The sequence below is a fragment of the Mustela nigripes genome, chromosome 4 (assembly GCF_022355385.1).
Source record: "Mustela nigripes isolate SB6536 chromosome 4, MUSNIG.SB6536, whole genome shotgun sequence".
In the NCBI taxonomy this organism is placed as follows: Eukaryota; Metazoa; Chordata; class Mammalia; order Carnivora; family Mustelidae; genus Mustela; species Mustela nigripes.
This window is the reverse complement of record NC_081560.1, coordinates 3218489-3236676: the sequence shown is the minus strand read 5'-3', so window position 1 is coordinate 3236676 and position 18188 is coordinate 3218489. Positions and strand designations below refer to the sequence as shown.

Below are 18188 nucleotides of genomic sequence, written 5' to 3'. Positions count from 1 at the left end.
GAGTGGTGCCCTTCACTGAGTCACTGACCTAAGGACTGTGAGCCCCACTAAGGGCAGTGGTGGCCTCCACTGGGTGAGGGATGAACAAAGTGCAGCCTTAAGGAGAGGAGAGTCCCAGTGATGATAACACCCTGCAGATCTTTGTGCCATCCTGGGTGCCTTCCCACCTAGCTTTGCCTCCATTTTGGTAGACTAACTTAGAAAATATAGCAGGAGCTTTCTTAAAAATTTAAATTTAGTTAATTAGCATATAGTGTAACATTAGTTTCAGAGGTAGAGGTCAGTGACTCATCGGTCTTCCCTAACACCCAGTGCTCATCACATCACATGCCCTCCTTAATGCACATCCCCCCAGCTGCCTCCCCTCCAGCAACCCTCAGCTTCTTTCCTATGACTAAGAGTCTCTTATCATTTTTTTCCCTCTCTGGTTTTGTCTCACTTTAATTTTTTCCTCTCTTTCCTTATGATCCTGTCTTGTTTCTTAAATTCCACATGTGAATTAGATCATGTGGTATTTGTCTTTCTCTGACTGATGTATTTGACTTAGCGTAATACCCTCTATTTCCATCCAGGTCATTGCAAATGGCAAGATTTTATTTTTGATGGCTGAGTAGTATTCCATTGTGCATCTTCTTCATCCATTCATCTGTCGTTGGATATCTAGGCTCTTTTTAGTTTGGCTATTGTATATTGGGGTGCACATGCCCGTTTAGATCACTACATTTGTATCTTTGGGGTCAATACCTAGGAGTGTAATTGCTGGATCATAGGGTAGTTCTATTTTCAACTTTTTGAGGAACCTCCATACTGTTTTCTAGAGGGGCTACACCAGCTTGCATTCCCACCAACAGTGTAGGAGGGTTCCCCTCTCTCCACATCCTCGCCAACATCTGTCATTTCCTGACTTGTTAATTTTAGCCGTTCTGACTGGTGTGAGGTGGGATCTCACTGTGGTTTTGTATTTCCCTGATGTCAAGTGATGTGAGCATTTTTTCACGTGTCTCTTGGCTAGTTGGATGCCTTCTTCGCAGAAATGTCTGTTCATGTCTTCTGCCCATTTCTTGATTGGATTATTCTTTGGATGTTGACTTTGATAAGTAGGAAGTACTTTTAATAAAATAATCTTTTTCATCTGATCAAGAAGATGTGGTATATATACACAATGGAATACTATGCAGCCATCAAAAGAAATGAAATCTTGCCATTTGCGACAACATGGATGGAACTAGAGCGTATCATGCTTAGCGAAATAAGTCAGGCAGAGAAAGACAACTATCATATGATCTCCCTGATATGAGGAAGTGGTGATGCAACATGGAGGCTTAAGTGGGTAGAAGAAGAATAAATAAAACAAGATGGGATTGGGAGGGAGACAAACCATAAGTGACTCTTAATCTCACAAAACAAACTGAGGGTTGCCGGGGGGAGGGGGTTTGGGAGAAGGGGGTGGGATTATGGACATTGGGGAGGGTATGTGATTTGGTGAGTGCTGTGAAGTGTGTAAACCTGGTGATTCACAGACCTGTACCCCTGGGGATAAAAATATATGTTTATAAAAAATAAAAAATTAAAAAAAAAAAATAATCTTTTTCAAGGACTGCCAGTTTCTAGTCTTATATTCTGGTTTGTTTAAACTCAAATCACAGTACCTGCTTTTTACTTGCCCAGAAAATCCATTTTGAACTCAACTGGGTCTAGCCTTTTGGTAGAAATATTCCCACATTCGTGTGGGTGCCCTTTCCAGCTTGGTAGGAAGAATCACATGGAAGCCCTGTTGATACCCAGGATCTTGAAGGGCCTTCTGGTAATCATTCTGAATGACAAGTACATTTTTCTGTAGTGCTGTCTAATTACCACCAGTTATGCACAATTTACATTTTAAAGATCAAATTAAAAGTGTTTAAGGCAATCTTACTTCCGAAGGGACTAGCCAAATGAGAATGTGTCCTTTTCAATTTTGTCATTCATTTCTCCCTTGCTAGTCTGTGCTCTTTTCGAAATTTCTCTTTGGCGCAATAGACTCAGAGTTACCTTTTTTAATTTTCAGATATTTAATATGTGCCTACATTAGGTCACACAGAGTCTGTGACTTTTTGGGCAGCTACAGTTCTTACATTCTGATGAAAAGCACTATTGCCATTCTCCAGTGTCACAGTTAATGTCGTAGGAGCTGAAAAATCCAGCAAAGTCACATTTGCATTAAAACAGCCCGGACGGTTGACCTTACGGATTTTCACATTAGAGAAGACGGACAACAGTTTCCAATGGAAAGTGCCAGAACACTGTGAGGTGGTGTGTAACTGTAAAGCCTTCGACATTTGAAGGTCCCAGTGACAGTAGACTCTGGGCTGAGGCCATGCGGAGGTTATCGGAATGTGAGACTCATGAGTCTTGGGTGGGGGAGCATAGAGATTATTTTTATGGAGTTGAAATTTCATCCCTGATTTAGGTCCAATGTCTATAAGTGCTTTGCTAACTCTCAGCTTATCTTTTTTTAATTTTCAGTTGGACCCGATAGGCTTTACAGAGAGGGAGTGAAATCCAGCAAATTAGCCAGCACGGCTTATAAATTGGATTTCCCTCCAGGAGAGAGTAGGCGCAAGTGAGTCAGACATTTAATCAAGTGTTCTGAATGTACACCAGACTCAAAATAAGACGAAATGGGTTTGTGTGGAAAAGAGCCATATTAAAATTACATTCGAGAAAATCCCTCCACTTCAGAGGTGTGACTGCTAGTTAACAAAGGAAGTTCTATAATAAAATTTCCATGTTTTTTTTTTTTTTAATAGACTCTTTTTTTGGCAGGTTTTTTTAGGTAGTTGGATTCACAGCCAGACTGAGAGTCGGGTACAGAGTTTCCCCCAGACACCCTCTGCCCCCAGGCACGCACAGCTTCCCCTACCTCTTGTCAGTCCCCTCTGGAGTGGCACGTTTTTACAATGGATGAACTTCATTGGCCCGTCATTATCACTCGAAGTTCATAGTTTCCATTAAGGTGCCCTCTTGGTGGGGTGTCTGTGTGGCTTAGTCACTTAAGCTTCTGACTTTATTTCAGATCAGGTCTTGATCTCAGGGTCGTGGGCTTGGACCCTGTGTCAGGCTTCATGGTCAACATGGAGTCTGCTTAAGTTTTGCTCTCTCCCCGCCTCTCCCTCCCCTCACTCTCACTCTCTCTAAAATAACAAATCTTTTAAAACTTTTTTATTTTTTTATTATGTTAGTCACCATACAGTACATCATTAGTTTTGATGCAGTGCTCCATGATTCATTGTTTGCGTGTAACACCCAGTGCTCCATCCAATCCATGCCCTCCTTAATACCCAACACCAGGCTCACCCCACCCCCCGACCCCCCCTCCAAAACCCTCAGTTTATTTCTCAGAGTCCACAGTCTCTCATGGTTCATCTCCCCCTCCTATTTCCCCCAACTCCCTTCTCCTCTCCATCTCCCCATGTCCTCTGTGTTATTCCTTATGCTCCACAAGTAAGTGAAACCGTATAATAATTGACTCTGCTTGACTTATTTTGCTCAGCAGAATCTCCTCCAGTCCTGTCCATGTTGATACAAAAGTTGGGTATTCGTCCTTTCTGATGGCTGAGTAATATTCCCTTGTATATACAGACCACATCTTAAAAAAAAAAATAAAAGGAGGGGGTGCACTGTTGGTGTTGTGCGTGCCATAGGCTTGGACAAATGTGTGATGGCACCCATCCACCATCACAGTATTCTACAGAAGAGCTCTGCTGCTCCAAGAACCCTCTCTGGTCTGTCTGTTCACCTCTCCCTCCCCCATAACCCCTGGCAATGGTGTTTTTACTGTCCCTGCTGTTGTGCCTTTTCCAGAATGTTATACAGTTGGAACCAAACAATATGGAGACTTCTTTCATTTAAGCAATAGGCTTTTAAGGTTCTTCTGTGCCTTTTCATGGCTTCCCAGCTCATCTCTTTTCAGTGCTGAGTAGTATCCCATGGTCTGGGTGGACCACAGTTTGTTTATGCGTCCACCCACTGAGGGACATTTTAGTTGCTTCCAGGTGTTGGCAATTATGAGCAAAGCTGCTCTAAACATTCACGCGAGGGTGTTTATGTAGACATAATTTTCAGCTTCTTTGGGTAAATACCAAAGAGTGTGCTTACTGAAATACATGCTACAAGTGTATTTTGTTTTCTAAGAGACTGCCCAGCTGTCTTCCAAACTGGCTGCCCCATTCTGCACCCCCATCAGCATGAACCGGACTTCCTGTGGCTTCACCTCTTTGCCAGCATTTGGTGTTGGCAGTGTTCTGGGTTTGGGCCATCCTGATAGGTGTGTAGTGATACATCATTATTTGAAGCTCATTTTTGAAAAATTCTGGAACAATTGATTTGTGAGCATTTATTTAAAATACACAGATAATGTCGTATTGTTAGTGAATTTTCAAAGTGAATAGACTCCTGTAGCTGGGACCCAGATCAAAGCAGGGAATTCAGGCAGCATCCCGGAAGCCTCCTCTCCTGCTCTCTCATCATTAATCTTCCCAAAGATCCCCTAATTTCTAATATCATAGAGCCATTTTGCATGCTTTTAGACTGTGTACATTTACAGCATTAATACAATCATATAGTATGTATTCTTTACAACTGGTTCTTTTGTTCAATATGTTTGTGAGATTTATTTTAGTATTTCAAGTTGTGCTGATGCCCAGTTTTTAATCTTTATATACTCTATGCATCATCTGTGACAATTGAAAAGTAGCTTAACAGTAATTTAATAACATGTGTATATCATAACAAGTAACATACACCTTACTGTTTTACGGTTTCTTGTAGAAATAGGTGATTTGGCTATGTCTCCCAAGCATTTTCTATGTTTTCTTCCTATATTAAACTCATCCCCCAAATCCGATCTCGTCAGAGTTGATCTGCTGTTTATGACGATGACAAGAGTCCTTTCACAGGACACATCAGGGACTTGATTGGTCTCTGGTGTTGCTCACTTTCCCTCGGACATCTGTAGTTGTGTTTCTAGATTCTTTTGTTCACACCACCTGCCAGCTGGCTGATCGGGTGAGCAGCGGCTACTCCAGTCATGAAACAGAGACTTGTTTCTGCTGCCGCCGCTCTTGTCATTGTTGTTTCTGACGAAGTTAATCTGTTAATGCTGAGGGAACTAAGTGCTTTGTATAAAGGGTTGGTGCAGAGAGTATTCATGGTGACAGACCAGAATGTGGGCGCCACCGGGGAGGACAGGAAGCGTCGGCGGACGGTTTTATGGAAGATGCGGAAGTTGAAAGACAGACGCGGGAGATGAAGGAGACCGAGAGGGCAGGTCACCACACGTCCGACTCCGGGTGCGCTCCCGGACAGAAGCTGCCTGCCCGGGAGGCCACGGACGGATGTAATGGGTGTCAGGAGTCAAGGCTGGAGGGACGGGGCGGTGACAGGTTGGGAGAGTGTGGAACGCCAGTCGCTGGATTTGAGGTGGCCCTAGTCTAAGGGTTCCTGTCCTTTGTTTTTTTTTTTAATATTATTTTTTAAAATTTATTTTCAGAAAAACAGTATTCATTATTTTTTCACCACACCCAGTGCTCCATGCAGTCCGTGCCCTCTGTAATACCCACCACCTGGTTCCCCGACCCCCCCCCCCCCCCCCCGCGCCACTTCAAACCCCTCAGATTGTTTTTCAGAGTCCACAGTCTCTCATGGTTCACCTCCCCTTCCAATTTCCCCCAACTCCCTTCTGCTCTCTAACTCCCCATGTCCTCCGTGCTATTTGTTATGCTCCACACATAAGTGAAACCATATGATAATTGACTCTCTCTGCTTGACTTATTTCACTCAGCATCATCTCCTCCAGTCCCGTCCATGTTGCTACAAAAGTTGGGTATTCGTCCTTTCTGATGGAGGCATCATACTCCATAGTGTATATGGACCACATCTTCCTTATCCATTCGTCCGTTGAAGGGCATCTTGGTTCTTTCCACAGTTTGGCGACCGTGGCCATTGCTGCTATAAACATTGGGGTACAGATGGCCCTTCTTTTCATGACATCTGTATCTTTGAGGTAAATACCCAGGAGTGTAATGGCAGGGTCATAGGGAAACTCTATTTTTAATTTCTTGAGGAATCCCCACACTGTTCTCCAAAGGGGCTGCACCAACTTGCATTCCCACCAGCAGTGTAAGAGGGTTCCCCTTTCTCCACATCCCCTCCAACACATGTTGTTTCCTGTCTTGTTAATTTTGGTCATTCTAACTGGTGTAAGGTGGTATCTCAATGTGGTTTTAATTTGAATCTCCCTGAGGGCTAGTGATGATGAACATTCCTGGCCTTTGTAAAAATTTATAAGTTGTAACTGTTTTTAGAATCTGACAAAACTGTAAGTCATCCGATTATTGGAAAAGGGCACACATGTCCTCATAATCAGCTGGATTCACTTCAGGAGGCTCACACACCTGGTTAGCCTGTCCATGGACCAGGTTAGGGACCAGCTTGAGCATTTATCCAAAACCCAGATGTTACAATAATGCAATACTTCAGTCTTCAACAGAATACCTAACTAAATACCTAACTAAAATCATTCAAACCATAAGTGTTACATTGTTTCATAAGAGAAGTCCAGGGGTGTCTGGGTAGCTCGGTCTGTTAAGTGGGCCACTCTCGATTTCAGCTCAGGTCATGATCTCAGGGTAGTGAGAGCCCAGGCTGGCTTCGCACTCAGCGGGGAGTCTGCTTGAGGATTTTCTCTCTCTCTCTCTCCTTTTCCCCTCCCCCACTGTCTACATCTCTCTCAAATAAATTTTTAAAAATCTCAAAAAAAAAAAAAAGACTCTTTCCTTCTCTCTGCCCCTCCCCCTGCCTTTAAGGAAAAAAGAAAGAAAGAGAGGAAGAGAAGGAAGAACAAAACAAAAAGGAGAAGCCGGGCCATGGCCAGGCCCAGGATGGTTCAGTGGCTCAAAGATCTCTGCTGTTCTCGTCTGCGTGCTGGCAAAGTGGCTGCCCTGGCTCCACACATCACATTTCCTACCCTCACAGGAGAAAAGGGAAAAATCACAGAACTTGCCTGTGTAGTTCTGTCTTTTTCAGAGACAGCCAGGAGAGAGCTTACTTGCCACAACTATATTATACGGCCTACTATATATATTATATAATAATATAAGAGCTGGAAGGGGGAGTTGAGAAAGTCAGTATTTGTAAGTGTCAGCCTCTGCAGACTTGCAAGTGTACAGTGGCTCTCAGGGAGGCAAGACCCCCTTTTTATGAAATGTTTTATGAAGGCAGTCTTCATCGCTTGAACTTGAACAATGAGCTTGCACCATTCCTTAAACTGAAACATGTGCAAGGAGGGAGTTCTGACAGATTCTCATAAAAGAGAGAATGAATTTACACTGCTGCTAACCTTATAGTTACTTGCAAACTTTCAAAGTCCTGAGAAGTGGGTCCCTAGGAGAATCTTAACAGTCTCTACTTTGACTTTCCATCATTAGTTCTAGGATTGCAAGGTGCATCTTGCTTACATATTGAATTCTTACACTAAAGATCCATTTATCTGAAGGATGGGGGTAGATGATCATTGGTGCCGGCTTTGGGAATCTAACCTAAGCAAATGTGCCTACATATTTATCCATAAAGGGTACTTTTCAAAGCATTGCTACATTTTGCATCCTGCTTTTAAGGCATGGTTACATATAAACCATGAAAAGGATAAATCTTCTCCTGGCACTCTGGTTTTCTTCAGTCGGTTGCCTGGTTGGGATGAAAGCCTCTTGGTCAAGTTCAGGTGGGTCTGGGGAGCCTTCAGGGCCATCTATTGCAAGGAGCTGGCCAGTGTAGTTGCTGATATTTTAGGGAAGACTCTGGCCAGTCAGGAACCAAAGGGAGCCATTAGGGAGTCTTAAGTCGAGTTACCAGGTCTGGGTCAGGAACACAGAGACAGATGGTCTGATAAGATCAGAGAAGTGGAGAGAAGTCGCCCACAATGAACCAGGTCAGAGCACCAAGGAGCGTTCGGTTTCATGCTGCAACGGCCCACACTCCCTACGAGGCAGGACTCTTACCTTGAACCCTGCTGGAACGACCTTTATCACCGCGGCAAAAACAGCACATGGAGCCACTTGCTCAGGGGGCTGTTGCCTATTAGCCTGTTCCTTTGTGTGAGGTCTGAAAATGAGCAGAAGCTGGGTTAAGAGAGAGTTTACCAAGCCTCGGATTTATTGATCTTTTTCTCCCTTCCTTTATCCTTACCCAGATTCTTTTTCATCTTTTTAAAAAATTCAGTAAATGTATGATTGTCATGTTTTCAGAGGATGCCTTCTAAGGTGGTGCGTTAGTGGGGGATGGAGAAAAGGTCTTGAGGGATCTGCTGGGGGGAGGATGAGTCCCCAGAGGTCCATGTTCTAGTCCCTGGAACCTGGGAACATGGCCTGGGAGTGTCACCAGGGAAGGTCACCTTATGTGGCAAACGGGTCGTTGCAGAGATAGAAGGAAACCTCTGAGATGGGGCAGGGGCTCCTGCTTTATCCGTGAATCCTACGGCAGCCGCGTGTATCTTTATAAGAGCGCGGCCGAGAGGGACCTGACACAGACGGAGGGGAGAAGGCAGCGTGACCAGGGAGGCAGGGGTGGTAGTGACGTGGCCCCGAGGCAAGGCGCACCCAGGGCTGCCGCAGAGGCGAAGAGTTGCTCCCCTGCAGCCCTCCCTCGGCTGTGTGCAGGCAGCACATTGCTGAATTGTGGCGGCTGCCACGGGAAAGTAAGACCAAGGGAAATCAATGCCTTTGCCGGTCCTGCAGTGGCCGTAACTTACAGGCAGGCGCTGTGGGCGGTGAGAGTGAGAGCGAGAGCGAGAGAGAGCGAGAGAGAGAGAGAGAGAGGTGTGCTGCACTCTCCACCCCCCCACCTGCCCACAGGAGAGGCCATCCCGGCCTCCCCACCTCTCTGCAGGAGGACTCGTGGCTGCACCATTTGGTCCTTTGTCATCTCTGCCACCGGAGAAGGCACTGCCGGGTATCCCCATTAAGGTATCTAATGGGGTGTTTTTAGAATCTGAAGAGGAAAGAATAAGCCGCATCCCCTGCCTTGACAATTTGTTTTTATGATTTTACTTACATGCGTGAGACAGATATAAATGCCACTTAAATTCATAGAAAACAAACAGAAAGAGCCAAATCAAATGCAGATCAATCAACAGGGCCAATAAAATTCAAGTAAAAAAAAAATGTACATTTTGTGTCACGGGTGATGACGATTCCTGAAATAGAATCTCCCTTAAAATGGGCCTGTGCTCCCTGCTCCTAGGATGTGGGCACGTGGGGCCTAACGAGCCACCCCAGCAGCCCCGCTTTCTCTGTCGGGGGCACCGCACACCTTTGTCCACGTAACAAACCATGGCGTCAGCTGGGAAGGTCAGATTAGCGGACCGTGGTGTTGGGCCTCCTGAAGACACGCAGATTCGGGTGTGAGCTTGGGCTACGATCAGAACATGACTTTACTAATGATCTCCCAGGGAGTAGGTATAAACAGAAAGAAAAATAGTGAGAAAGCTATTAAATAAACCACCCAAATCCAAATAATAATAGTCCTTTATTTTTAGGCTACCAGTTCTACAGCCCGTCTCTGGGTACCATCCATTGTCTGTCCCTGATGCAGATGTTAGTTCTGCTGTTTCTTCCCGGACTCTGGCAGCGTGCTTACCTGTCAGTAGTCACAGACTATTCCCGTCAGAGGCTTCCTCCCACTTCCTTTCTTCACTCTGTTATGAAACCTTTGATGTTATTTTGAAGTCCTTTATAGATTTCTTTCATAACTTTAAGTGAAAATGTCTTTGTGTCTATATTTCCGACCTTATGTGCTGTGTCTGGACCCTTCCCGGCTAATCTGGGGAGCAACCCCCCCCCCCCAGACGGCCCAACACCTCCCGTCCTTCCTCACAGCTTTGGATAATATTTGCAGCCTCTCTTCTCACTTGAATAAAATCTCCCACCAAATAATCACAAGTTGATTGAAAAATGGAAAACTCATTTAAAACATTCGCATTTGTCTTGAGGCACTCGGGCCAGGCAGACTTGGATTTCTTCAAATCCATTAGTAGCTACGATCTAGTTTATTGCTGCTTGGACCTTGACTCAAACCTGTTTTCTTAGCAGTCTTAATGGATTATTTCTACTTGAGACGAACACAGAACACCGTCCTTACTGAGAACAAAACGAATGCTGACGTAGAATGTGCTCATCAAACACAGGGGTAAGTTCAGAAAGGTCGCAGGACACCAGTTCAATAAGCAAATACCGTGTCTCATGAACTAGCAACAAAGAGTAGGAATCTGAAATTTGGAGAACACCAGTTGTGTTAGCGGGCTCGGGCAGGCATGATGAAATACCCACACGGAGTGGTTAGACAACAGAAATGTATTTTCTCATCGTTCTCGAGTCTTTAAGCCCAAGATCAAATGCCAGCAGGATTGGTTTCCAGCGAGACCTCTTTTTCTGGATTGCAGACGGCTTTTTCTCGCTGTATCTCGCATTGCTTTTTTTCTGCATGCACGGAGAGAGAGGATCTCTTCCTCTAACCTTACAAGGACACAGGTTCTGTTGGGATAGAGCCCCACCTTTAGGATCCCATCTAACTTTAATTACCTCCTTTAGGACTCTGTCTACAAGTATAGTTGCATTGAGGATTGAGGCTTCCCCATAGAACGGGAGAAGTGTGCAGTTCGGTCCACAACGCCTGTCCTCAAGGTCACCGTTGGGGGGCACTATTCTGCCTACACAGTCTGACCCTCAGTCCTTAAAGGTTCACATGCATCCCACATACACCGTACATTGTCTCCGTCCTGGTCCCCACAAGTCCTAAGCTATTGCAGCATTAACTCAGCATCCAAAATTTCATCAGCTCAGAAGTCCCACATACCATCATCGACGTCACCAGAACGACTTGTGGTCAGACTCTGGGGGTGCTCCATTTCATGACCTGTAAGCACGTTACCCAGCGTAAATTCCATTGTTCCTGAGTTGTTGGCCGTGAAACAGGACTGACTATTCTTTCATTATGACAAATAAGAATCTACAGAGGACATACGAGTCTCATCTACAACAGAAAGCGCTGATTGTACGTCTTTAAAACACAACAACAGCAGCAGCTCTAACTGGGAAGTATTGATTCCAGCATCCACACCGAGCACTCGCACCACTAACGTGCTCCGAGGGAAGGGAAACGCTGTGTTTTCAGTCTTTTCCCTGGACTCAATGGCTGTCTGTGTCCGTGTTAGGTTCATCAGTAATGGCCCAAGCCCCTGTGATCTGAGGTTAAGCAAAAGCTGTATCACTGGAAGTCATGAATTAACGGTTCAGATTTTGCAAAATGGACCGTTTCTGTGCTCCTGGGTGGCACAGTCTGTTGAGCGTCCGACTCTTGACTTCAGTTCAGGTCATGATCTCAGGGTTGTGAGATCAAGGCCACGTCAGGCTCCGTGCTCAGCGTGGAGTCTGCGTGAGTTTCTGTCTCCTTCTTCCTCTGCCCTTCCTTCTCATGCTCTCTCTCTCTTCAATCAATCAATCTTTGAAAAAAACAGACAGTTTCTTTGATTTCCATACGTTCCGTTGTTTGCACGGAAGCGAACAAGTATTGCCCGCCTCTGTGAAACAACATACAAATATATTCCCCATGACTTACTCTAAACACCAGAGTGTTTCTACTCTGCACCTGGACTGGGATCTGCCTCGCTGGGAAGCTCGATCCCACCGGCACACCACGTGGCGTCCCCTCGGAGTTCGCAGATCCTTCTTCAGCCCGGCTCCATCACGCGCGGCCGGGTGAACACCGGCTCTGTGCCCCTGCTGTGTGTGTTCCTTGTCGATCTCAGAGGATAACTTTTTCTCATTACAGAAATGTGTCCATAAAAATGTTTTTGAAACCTTTTTTTTTTAAATTTACATATATGTATTTTTTTTAACCTGGAGAGCACAGTGTTCTATCGCGACCCTTGTGAGCATTACGGACGGGATATCTTCAGTATTCTGGAGTTAAATTAGCATCCCACTTTGGGGAGAGGTTGCACACAAGCTGATTCTGTGGACAGTGCCAACGGCCGATTTCCCTGCAAATGGGGCTAATGCCACCTTGACGGACATCCCACCTGTCTGAGGGAAGCCCCGCACCCCCGCAGTAGCTCAGGCTTGCCTTCCTCCTCGTTCTGATAGGATCGGACGGTAAAACTGTCCGCGTCCTCCAAGATGGACTGGCATTTCTGGAGTTGTCGCTTCTGCCAGTGGCCAGCACAGGCAGAAGTGGTCTGGGTAGGTTTCGTCGTTACTGAATGGGGTTTGTCGGGGGCTCACCTCCACCTGCCGGACGGAAATCCTCAGGAGGTTAGGCTTCACGTTGATCCGTCCTCGGGTGGTCCGATTTATTTCTCACTGTAAAAATCACCAGGGAACATTCCAGACCGTTCCCAGTCACTGCGCTCCTTAATAACGTGACTGTGGAACAAGCATCCGGGCAGGGGCGTGAGCAGTGTGCACCGCATCCCGACCTACTCGGGGGGAGCCGCCTGCTCGGGACCCGGACGTGCCTCTGCACGCCCGTGAGCAGACCAGGGTGCCGCCGTGACGAGCGCTCTGCGCTTATCCCGGTGTCGGGCTGAAGGGGACGCGACGTCCCGGTCGTCTGCCGATTACCTGCAGGATGGCAGCCAAGCTGGGCAAGCCTCTGGGCACTTCCTGTCTCTCCACGGGTGGGTTCCCTTCCGGTTCTGGTCGACTTCGGTTCAGGGTGACTTCTGGTTTAAGACGGCCCACGGAGCCCAGAAATCTTTCCCTTCTGATTTCAAGCACGTAGAAGTGAGAGAGAATAAAGAGGAAAAGCATAGCTGTGCTCAAAACCAAGCCAGAGTCTTCTATCTGTGTGGGACAGAATGTGGCCGTGAAAGAAGGGTCTGGTTGAAGCTTACTTACAGCAACAAGTAGAGCCAGACTCCTGCCGGCCTCCAGGAGCCCAGACGAGTCAGACCCAACAGGAAAGTCTAGGATCTTGGTGTCCATGAGGGACTAGGGACTGGACAGGTGCCCCCTGCTTTAAAATTGGGTTCATGTTCAGAGGATCTTGAATCCCATCACCATGTCAGGCAAAGGGCAGCAGGAGACCCCGCTTCCAAGTGCCCAGGACGTTGCTCCCGGCCACACCAACAGGAGTCTCTCATGACCCAGGACACGTATAGGGAAGACGCTTACAGCTAAGAGTCACAAGAACCTGCAGGAACTGTCCCCTAAAAACGAGAACACCAGCTAAGTACACATAAGCACTTAACTCCAAAGAAATATAAATCAGTAGGGAAAGCAGAAGATGACATTTTAGGTTTTAAAAAATTATCAATGTGATAACGGAGCTTACAGCTATAGGAGTAGATTATCCTGAAAAGGAATTAATTGGGAGTTTTAGAAATTAAAATATAATTACTTGAAAATTTTAAATTCAGTAGCAGGATGAAAGAGCTATCTAGATAATGCTAAAAAATTGATAAAGTGGAAAATCAAACTGAAGAAATCATGCAAATGCCCCCAAAGATACAAAAATGCGGAAACCATGAGAGGAAAAGCCATCCCTGTGGAGCTTGGACCCAGCAGGTCCGCTTGCTCCCTGGAAGCAGGGAGCCGAGTGCAGGACAAGCGGTACTGAAGGAGATCGTTGCTGCAAATGTTCCTGAGATGGGGACTGACAGTGTTACTGGCTGGTAAGCATGATTTTTAAAGAAAAGCCATACGTGGGCATTGTCTTTGTTTTCTTTTTTTAAAGCAGGCTCCACACCCAGCATGGAGCCCAACTCCGAGCTTGAGCTCACGATCCTGAGTTCAAGACCTGAGCTGAGGTTGAGAGTCGGACACTGCCCTAAGCCAGCCAGACACCCACAAGTGGATGTTTCTTAATGAAATTCCAGAACATCCAATATAATGAGAGGCTCTCCCCTCATCTCTGGACCTTTCCAAGTCACACTTTCTCCCACCCCAAAACCAACACTCACAATTTCCTGAGAATGCTGTGTCTGCGGACGCCTTCCTGCTCCTGCGTTCCTTCTAGCTGGAATGTTCTTCTTGTATCTCGTGTACCTGGGCTAGCAGGACATTTCCTCGGGGAGTTCTTTCCATGATTCCCCCACTTCTTTCTTCCCAGTCACCGCCGCCCTGCCGCCCTCGGTCTGGACGGACGCTGTTGAACACAATCATGCTTTCCATTGGGTTTCCCCGCTCCCTGAGCTCAAGGGTCTTCAGCTGGATTCTCAGGGCCCAGCAGGGTTCCCGGAGCACAGCCGTGACACATGCTTGTCACCACCGCAAAGGATTTGTGAAACGCATTGAAGTACAAATCAGTGATTTCATTGGATAGCAGTGTAATATGGGAACAAGTCACCGAGGCCCGGAAAGGCCAACGTGAGCATCTTGAGGAGACGGCTGATTATTGACAGCAAGTGTCCTGGCTTGAAGACCGCTCTTTCCAGCTTATAGCATAATGCCTCCACCACAAACTGTCCGTATTTGAAAGTCATGTGTTTTTCTAAAATAGTTTTAAAAAACAATGTAATACTTTTATTTTTAAAGACATTTTTACATTACCAGAACAGTTGTTTGTAAAGAGATTTTCAGAAAGTGAATAAATTACCTTTTTCATCTTTTACCCAAAGTTTGTTTAAATGGCAGGCTTACACTCTTTTCTCATTATATGCATGGATACCTCAAGAAGTGAGCTAGAATCTTCCTTGAATAGTGAGGTTTACTCAGATAAAATTGATGTTTTAATAGAACTATTTATTTTCTGATCTTATGCTGCGGAGTGCTCAGAAATGTTTATACTCTGTTCTTGTTTTATTTTATTTACCTTATTTTTTATTGAAATATATTTGACACATGCCATTATGTAAGTTTGAAGTGTGCAACATGCTGATTTCATATATTTATATATATCAGGATCAGTGCTTTTGGGGGGTTAGCTAATGCCTTTATCGGGTCACGTAATTCTCATTTCTTTTTTTAGTGGGAATAATTAAGATCTAATCTCTTAGCGAATTTGACATCTATAATACAGCATTGTTGTCTGTGATCGTTATATTGTGCATTCGCTCTCTGGGACTTAATTTTTCAACTAGTTGCAGATAGATTTCTTAATTACTCGATCACAGTATAACTGCATTACATCGATGTCTAGTTATCTTTCAAATGTTCATTTACTGTGTGTTTTCCACACTGACACGCAACATGTCTGAACTCCATGTGCCTTTTCCTGGGGATGGAAAGCTGCAGGTGGAAAGGTCCCTCGGGGGGAGTTGGTTTGGCTGGACAGGTTTTGTGTAGCACCTGGGAGAGCCCCCCCACAGTCAGGTCTAACGAGAAGGTCACTTTGAAAGGTATCGCTCTGTAATTTTCAAAAGACTTTTCCACACGTTAATCCTTTTTGATATTCAAGAAATCAGTCAGTGCACACGGTAACACGTGACCCTTCTGACAACGTCAATAGTCGATAACATCCAGAGGGGCCAAAAGAAAGAAACCGTCCGGGAGATGTGATCAAATCTGCGCACGGGAATCCTACAAGGAGCTCCCAGAGTGCTTATTTATGTTATCGTGCCGTCCAGCAAACATGCTCCTTGTCTTCCCCAGCTGCCATAGATTTTGAAACAGAACATTAAAAGAGACAAAGCGTCCTGTGGAGGGCAAGGTCTCTGACAGCCCAAGAACTGGAAGCTCCACAGGCAGACACTGAAAGGAGCAACAGGCATAACAACCAAACATCAAAATGTAAAAACAACACGGATCTGAAACCCCGTCACGTAGGCTGCACACAGACCGACACACGTCGATTAGCACCGAGGAGAGCCCCGCCCAGCAGCCCAACACAGAGCGGCTCAAACAAGGACCCCGAGTCTTCCAGAGAGGTGCCCGGCAGCCCCGTCTTCTGTTCTAGAAAGACGACGTGTGTCAGAAATAGCGAATAATGGTATTGGTGTATAGTAAAAGTGAGAGCCGTCTGACCTACCACCCTTGCGTGTTTACTCTGTTAGCTAAAACCCCAGAAACTTCCACCTTGGGAAATAGAACAAACATGGTCAGGGTTCTACAGGCTCACCCCCGGAGCCATTAACTAAACATCTCCTCTTCGGATGGTTGTGAGATTGGTACCTTCGAGGCTCACCCCACCCAGGTGCTTACTCCCAGGGGCCTGAAGGAGATGATGCAAGGTGGGAATCTGGTCGTTGGCACACCGACACTTGAGGTGTGATTCTATTTGAACAGGAACTGATTCCCAGCCTAGAGACAGCCAGGGACAAGTGAGGCATATGGAGAATCGGTACCTACAGGACCGTCACTCACCATTTCATCCACAGCATCCGACGTGCTGCGGAGAGTTGGCCTTGACTAAATGCGCCGTGAGTGATTGATTACGTCACACCACGGGGATCCGTTCTGGACATCCACTGTGTTTGCTCTCTTGCCCATTTCCACCTTGTTGTTCATAAATCCGTCTTGAAATGTTTACCTCTGTTCCAAAGAAATACACTCACGTCTGTGTTCAAGTACAGGGGGAGAACAGATACCATGTTACTGCGCCATGACCCCTTTACCACCGTTTTTGATATTTTAATTAAAAGCAAAAATCATGGCTTTTGTTCAGCCTTATGTTATGTAGAGGAAGTGTGTACTTCACCATGGGTACCATTTCTGAATGGCGACCCCAGTGTTTTATGGTCCTCTCTTTTACCCCAAAAGAAAGGATTTAACTATTGACTGTGTTCTTTTCTAGCGGAAGATAACAGTCTGTCTCAAAAGAAGAAGGTCACAGTGGAAGATCTCTTCAGCGATGATTTCAAAATTCACGACCCCGAGGCTAAGTGGATAAGTGGTAAGTCCGGAGGCCTGCCTGCGCACGGGAAGCCACTCTGCCGCAGTTTGGGTTTGGCCTGTTGCCTCTCATGTTCTCTCTTCGGCTGTGGAAGTGGATGCCCAGAGCTCTTGCTGCGATAATCACCTTATTATCATTCTAAGAATATGTGGATCTGGTAAAATGGGGCTGTTCCTTCGTGAGAAATGGGCTCTCAGTGTCACCCTCCCCAAATCATTATTTCTCAGACAGAGATGTGAGCCGTTGCTAAGCAACAGGACCAGGCAGAGACACAGCCGAGCTTCCCTCCGTCTCCCTGTCTTTCTTCCCTTTCGCACGGCCCTGGCTTTCACTCCCCGCTGCAGAGAGGGACCGAAAGGACCTCCAAGGCGTCTTCTCAAAAGCCAGCAAATGAATGAAACTCGAGCCTGATGCACATTTGAGGATAAATTTATTTTCCTCTTGCACTTTAGTCTGGATATAATCTACTTTTCTGGTTTGGGGGGATTTTTAAAACAAAACAAAGCAAGGTTGAAGGCTAAAGGCAGTATGTTCATAATGCATTTTTTGGTCTAGGACATAATCCATTTCATCCACTTGTGGTTGAACTAATTCTCGAGTGTGGTCATGGGAGAAAAGGTGTGATTGAATGCATGCCCTCCTCTGCAGGCTTTGGTGCCTCTCCGTTAGGTAGTTCGGCCAGTGCACCTCTCCTGTTATCTCCAGGAATGTGGGATGCCCTTGAAGAGGAATCCCCAGGTCAGAGAACCTTTATCATGGAATGCTGGAGGTCTAGTTCAAATCCTCACTTTCATAATAAATGAGGCCCAGAGAGGTTACGTGATTTTTTTTTGAGGCCACACAGCTTGCTGGTGGTGCACATGTAGTTGGAAGCCTGTCTCCTGACTTCCCATGTAGTGTCTTCCCAAGACTGTCTTGTTGGGTGACTGTGTTTTTGTATTTTCTTGCTTCTGAAATGCAGCTCATGCTTCACAAACTCTCAAAAACCAACTAGCGATGACGTTTTGCCATTCGTCTCCTGCTAAGGCAGTGGCTTCTCTTTTGTGCTCCACTGCAGCCTCAGTATTCATTTCTGGTTCTTAGATTCACTTATTTAAAAATGAGAGAAGATGGATCCCCGAGGGAATGTACTGTATACAAAGGAATTAGGGAGAAAAAGGATCCGTGTGCTGGGGACAGCAGTTGAGGGGTGGGTGGTGCACAGAAATCCAGGACACGGAGAGAGCCAAGGTCTTTTGTTTGATGGATGAAGTGATGTTACCTTTCGTGTTGAGAGAGACTTAACACCTGCTCTGTTTTTGTTAACCCGTTGCATAGGCAGGAGG

General features: G+C 45.9%; 1 protein-coding gene across 4 annotated transcripts in view; it reads left to right on the top strand.

The window, feature by feature from the left end:
- The window catches only part of DPP6 (dipeptidyl peptidase like 6), an 857378-nt gene that overhangs the window by 537374 nt on the left and 301816 nt on the right, over nucleotides 1–18188 (top strand). For all 4 annotated transcript variants that reach the window (XM_059396038.1, XM_059396041.1, XM_059396039.1 and 1 more), the window contains exon 3: nucleotides 16765–16863. In XM_059396038.1, the coding sequence (XP_059252021.1) occupies nucleotides 16765–16863 (99 nt within the window). The remainder of the gene's footprint in view (nucleotides 1–16764; nucleotides 16864–18188) is intronic.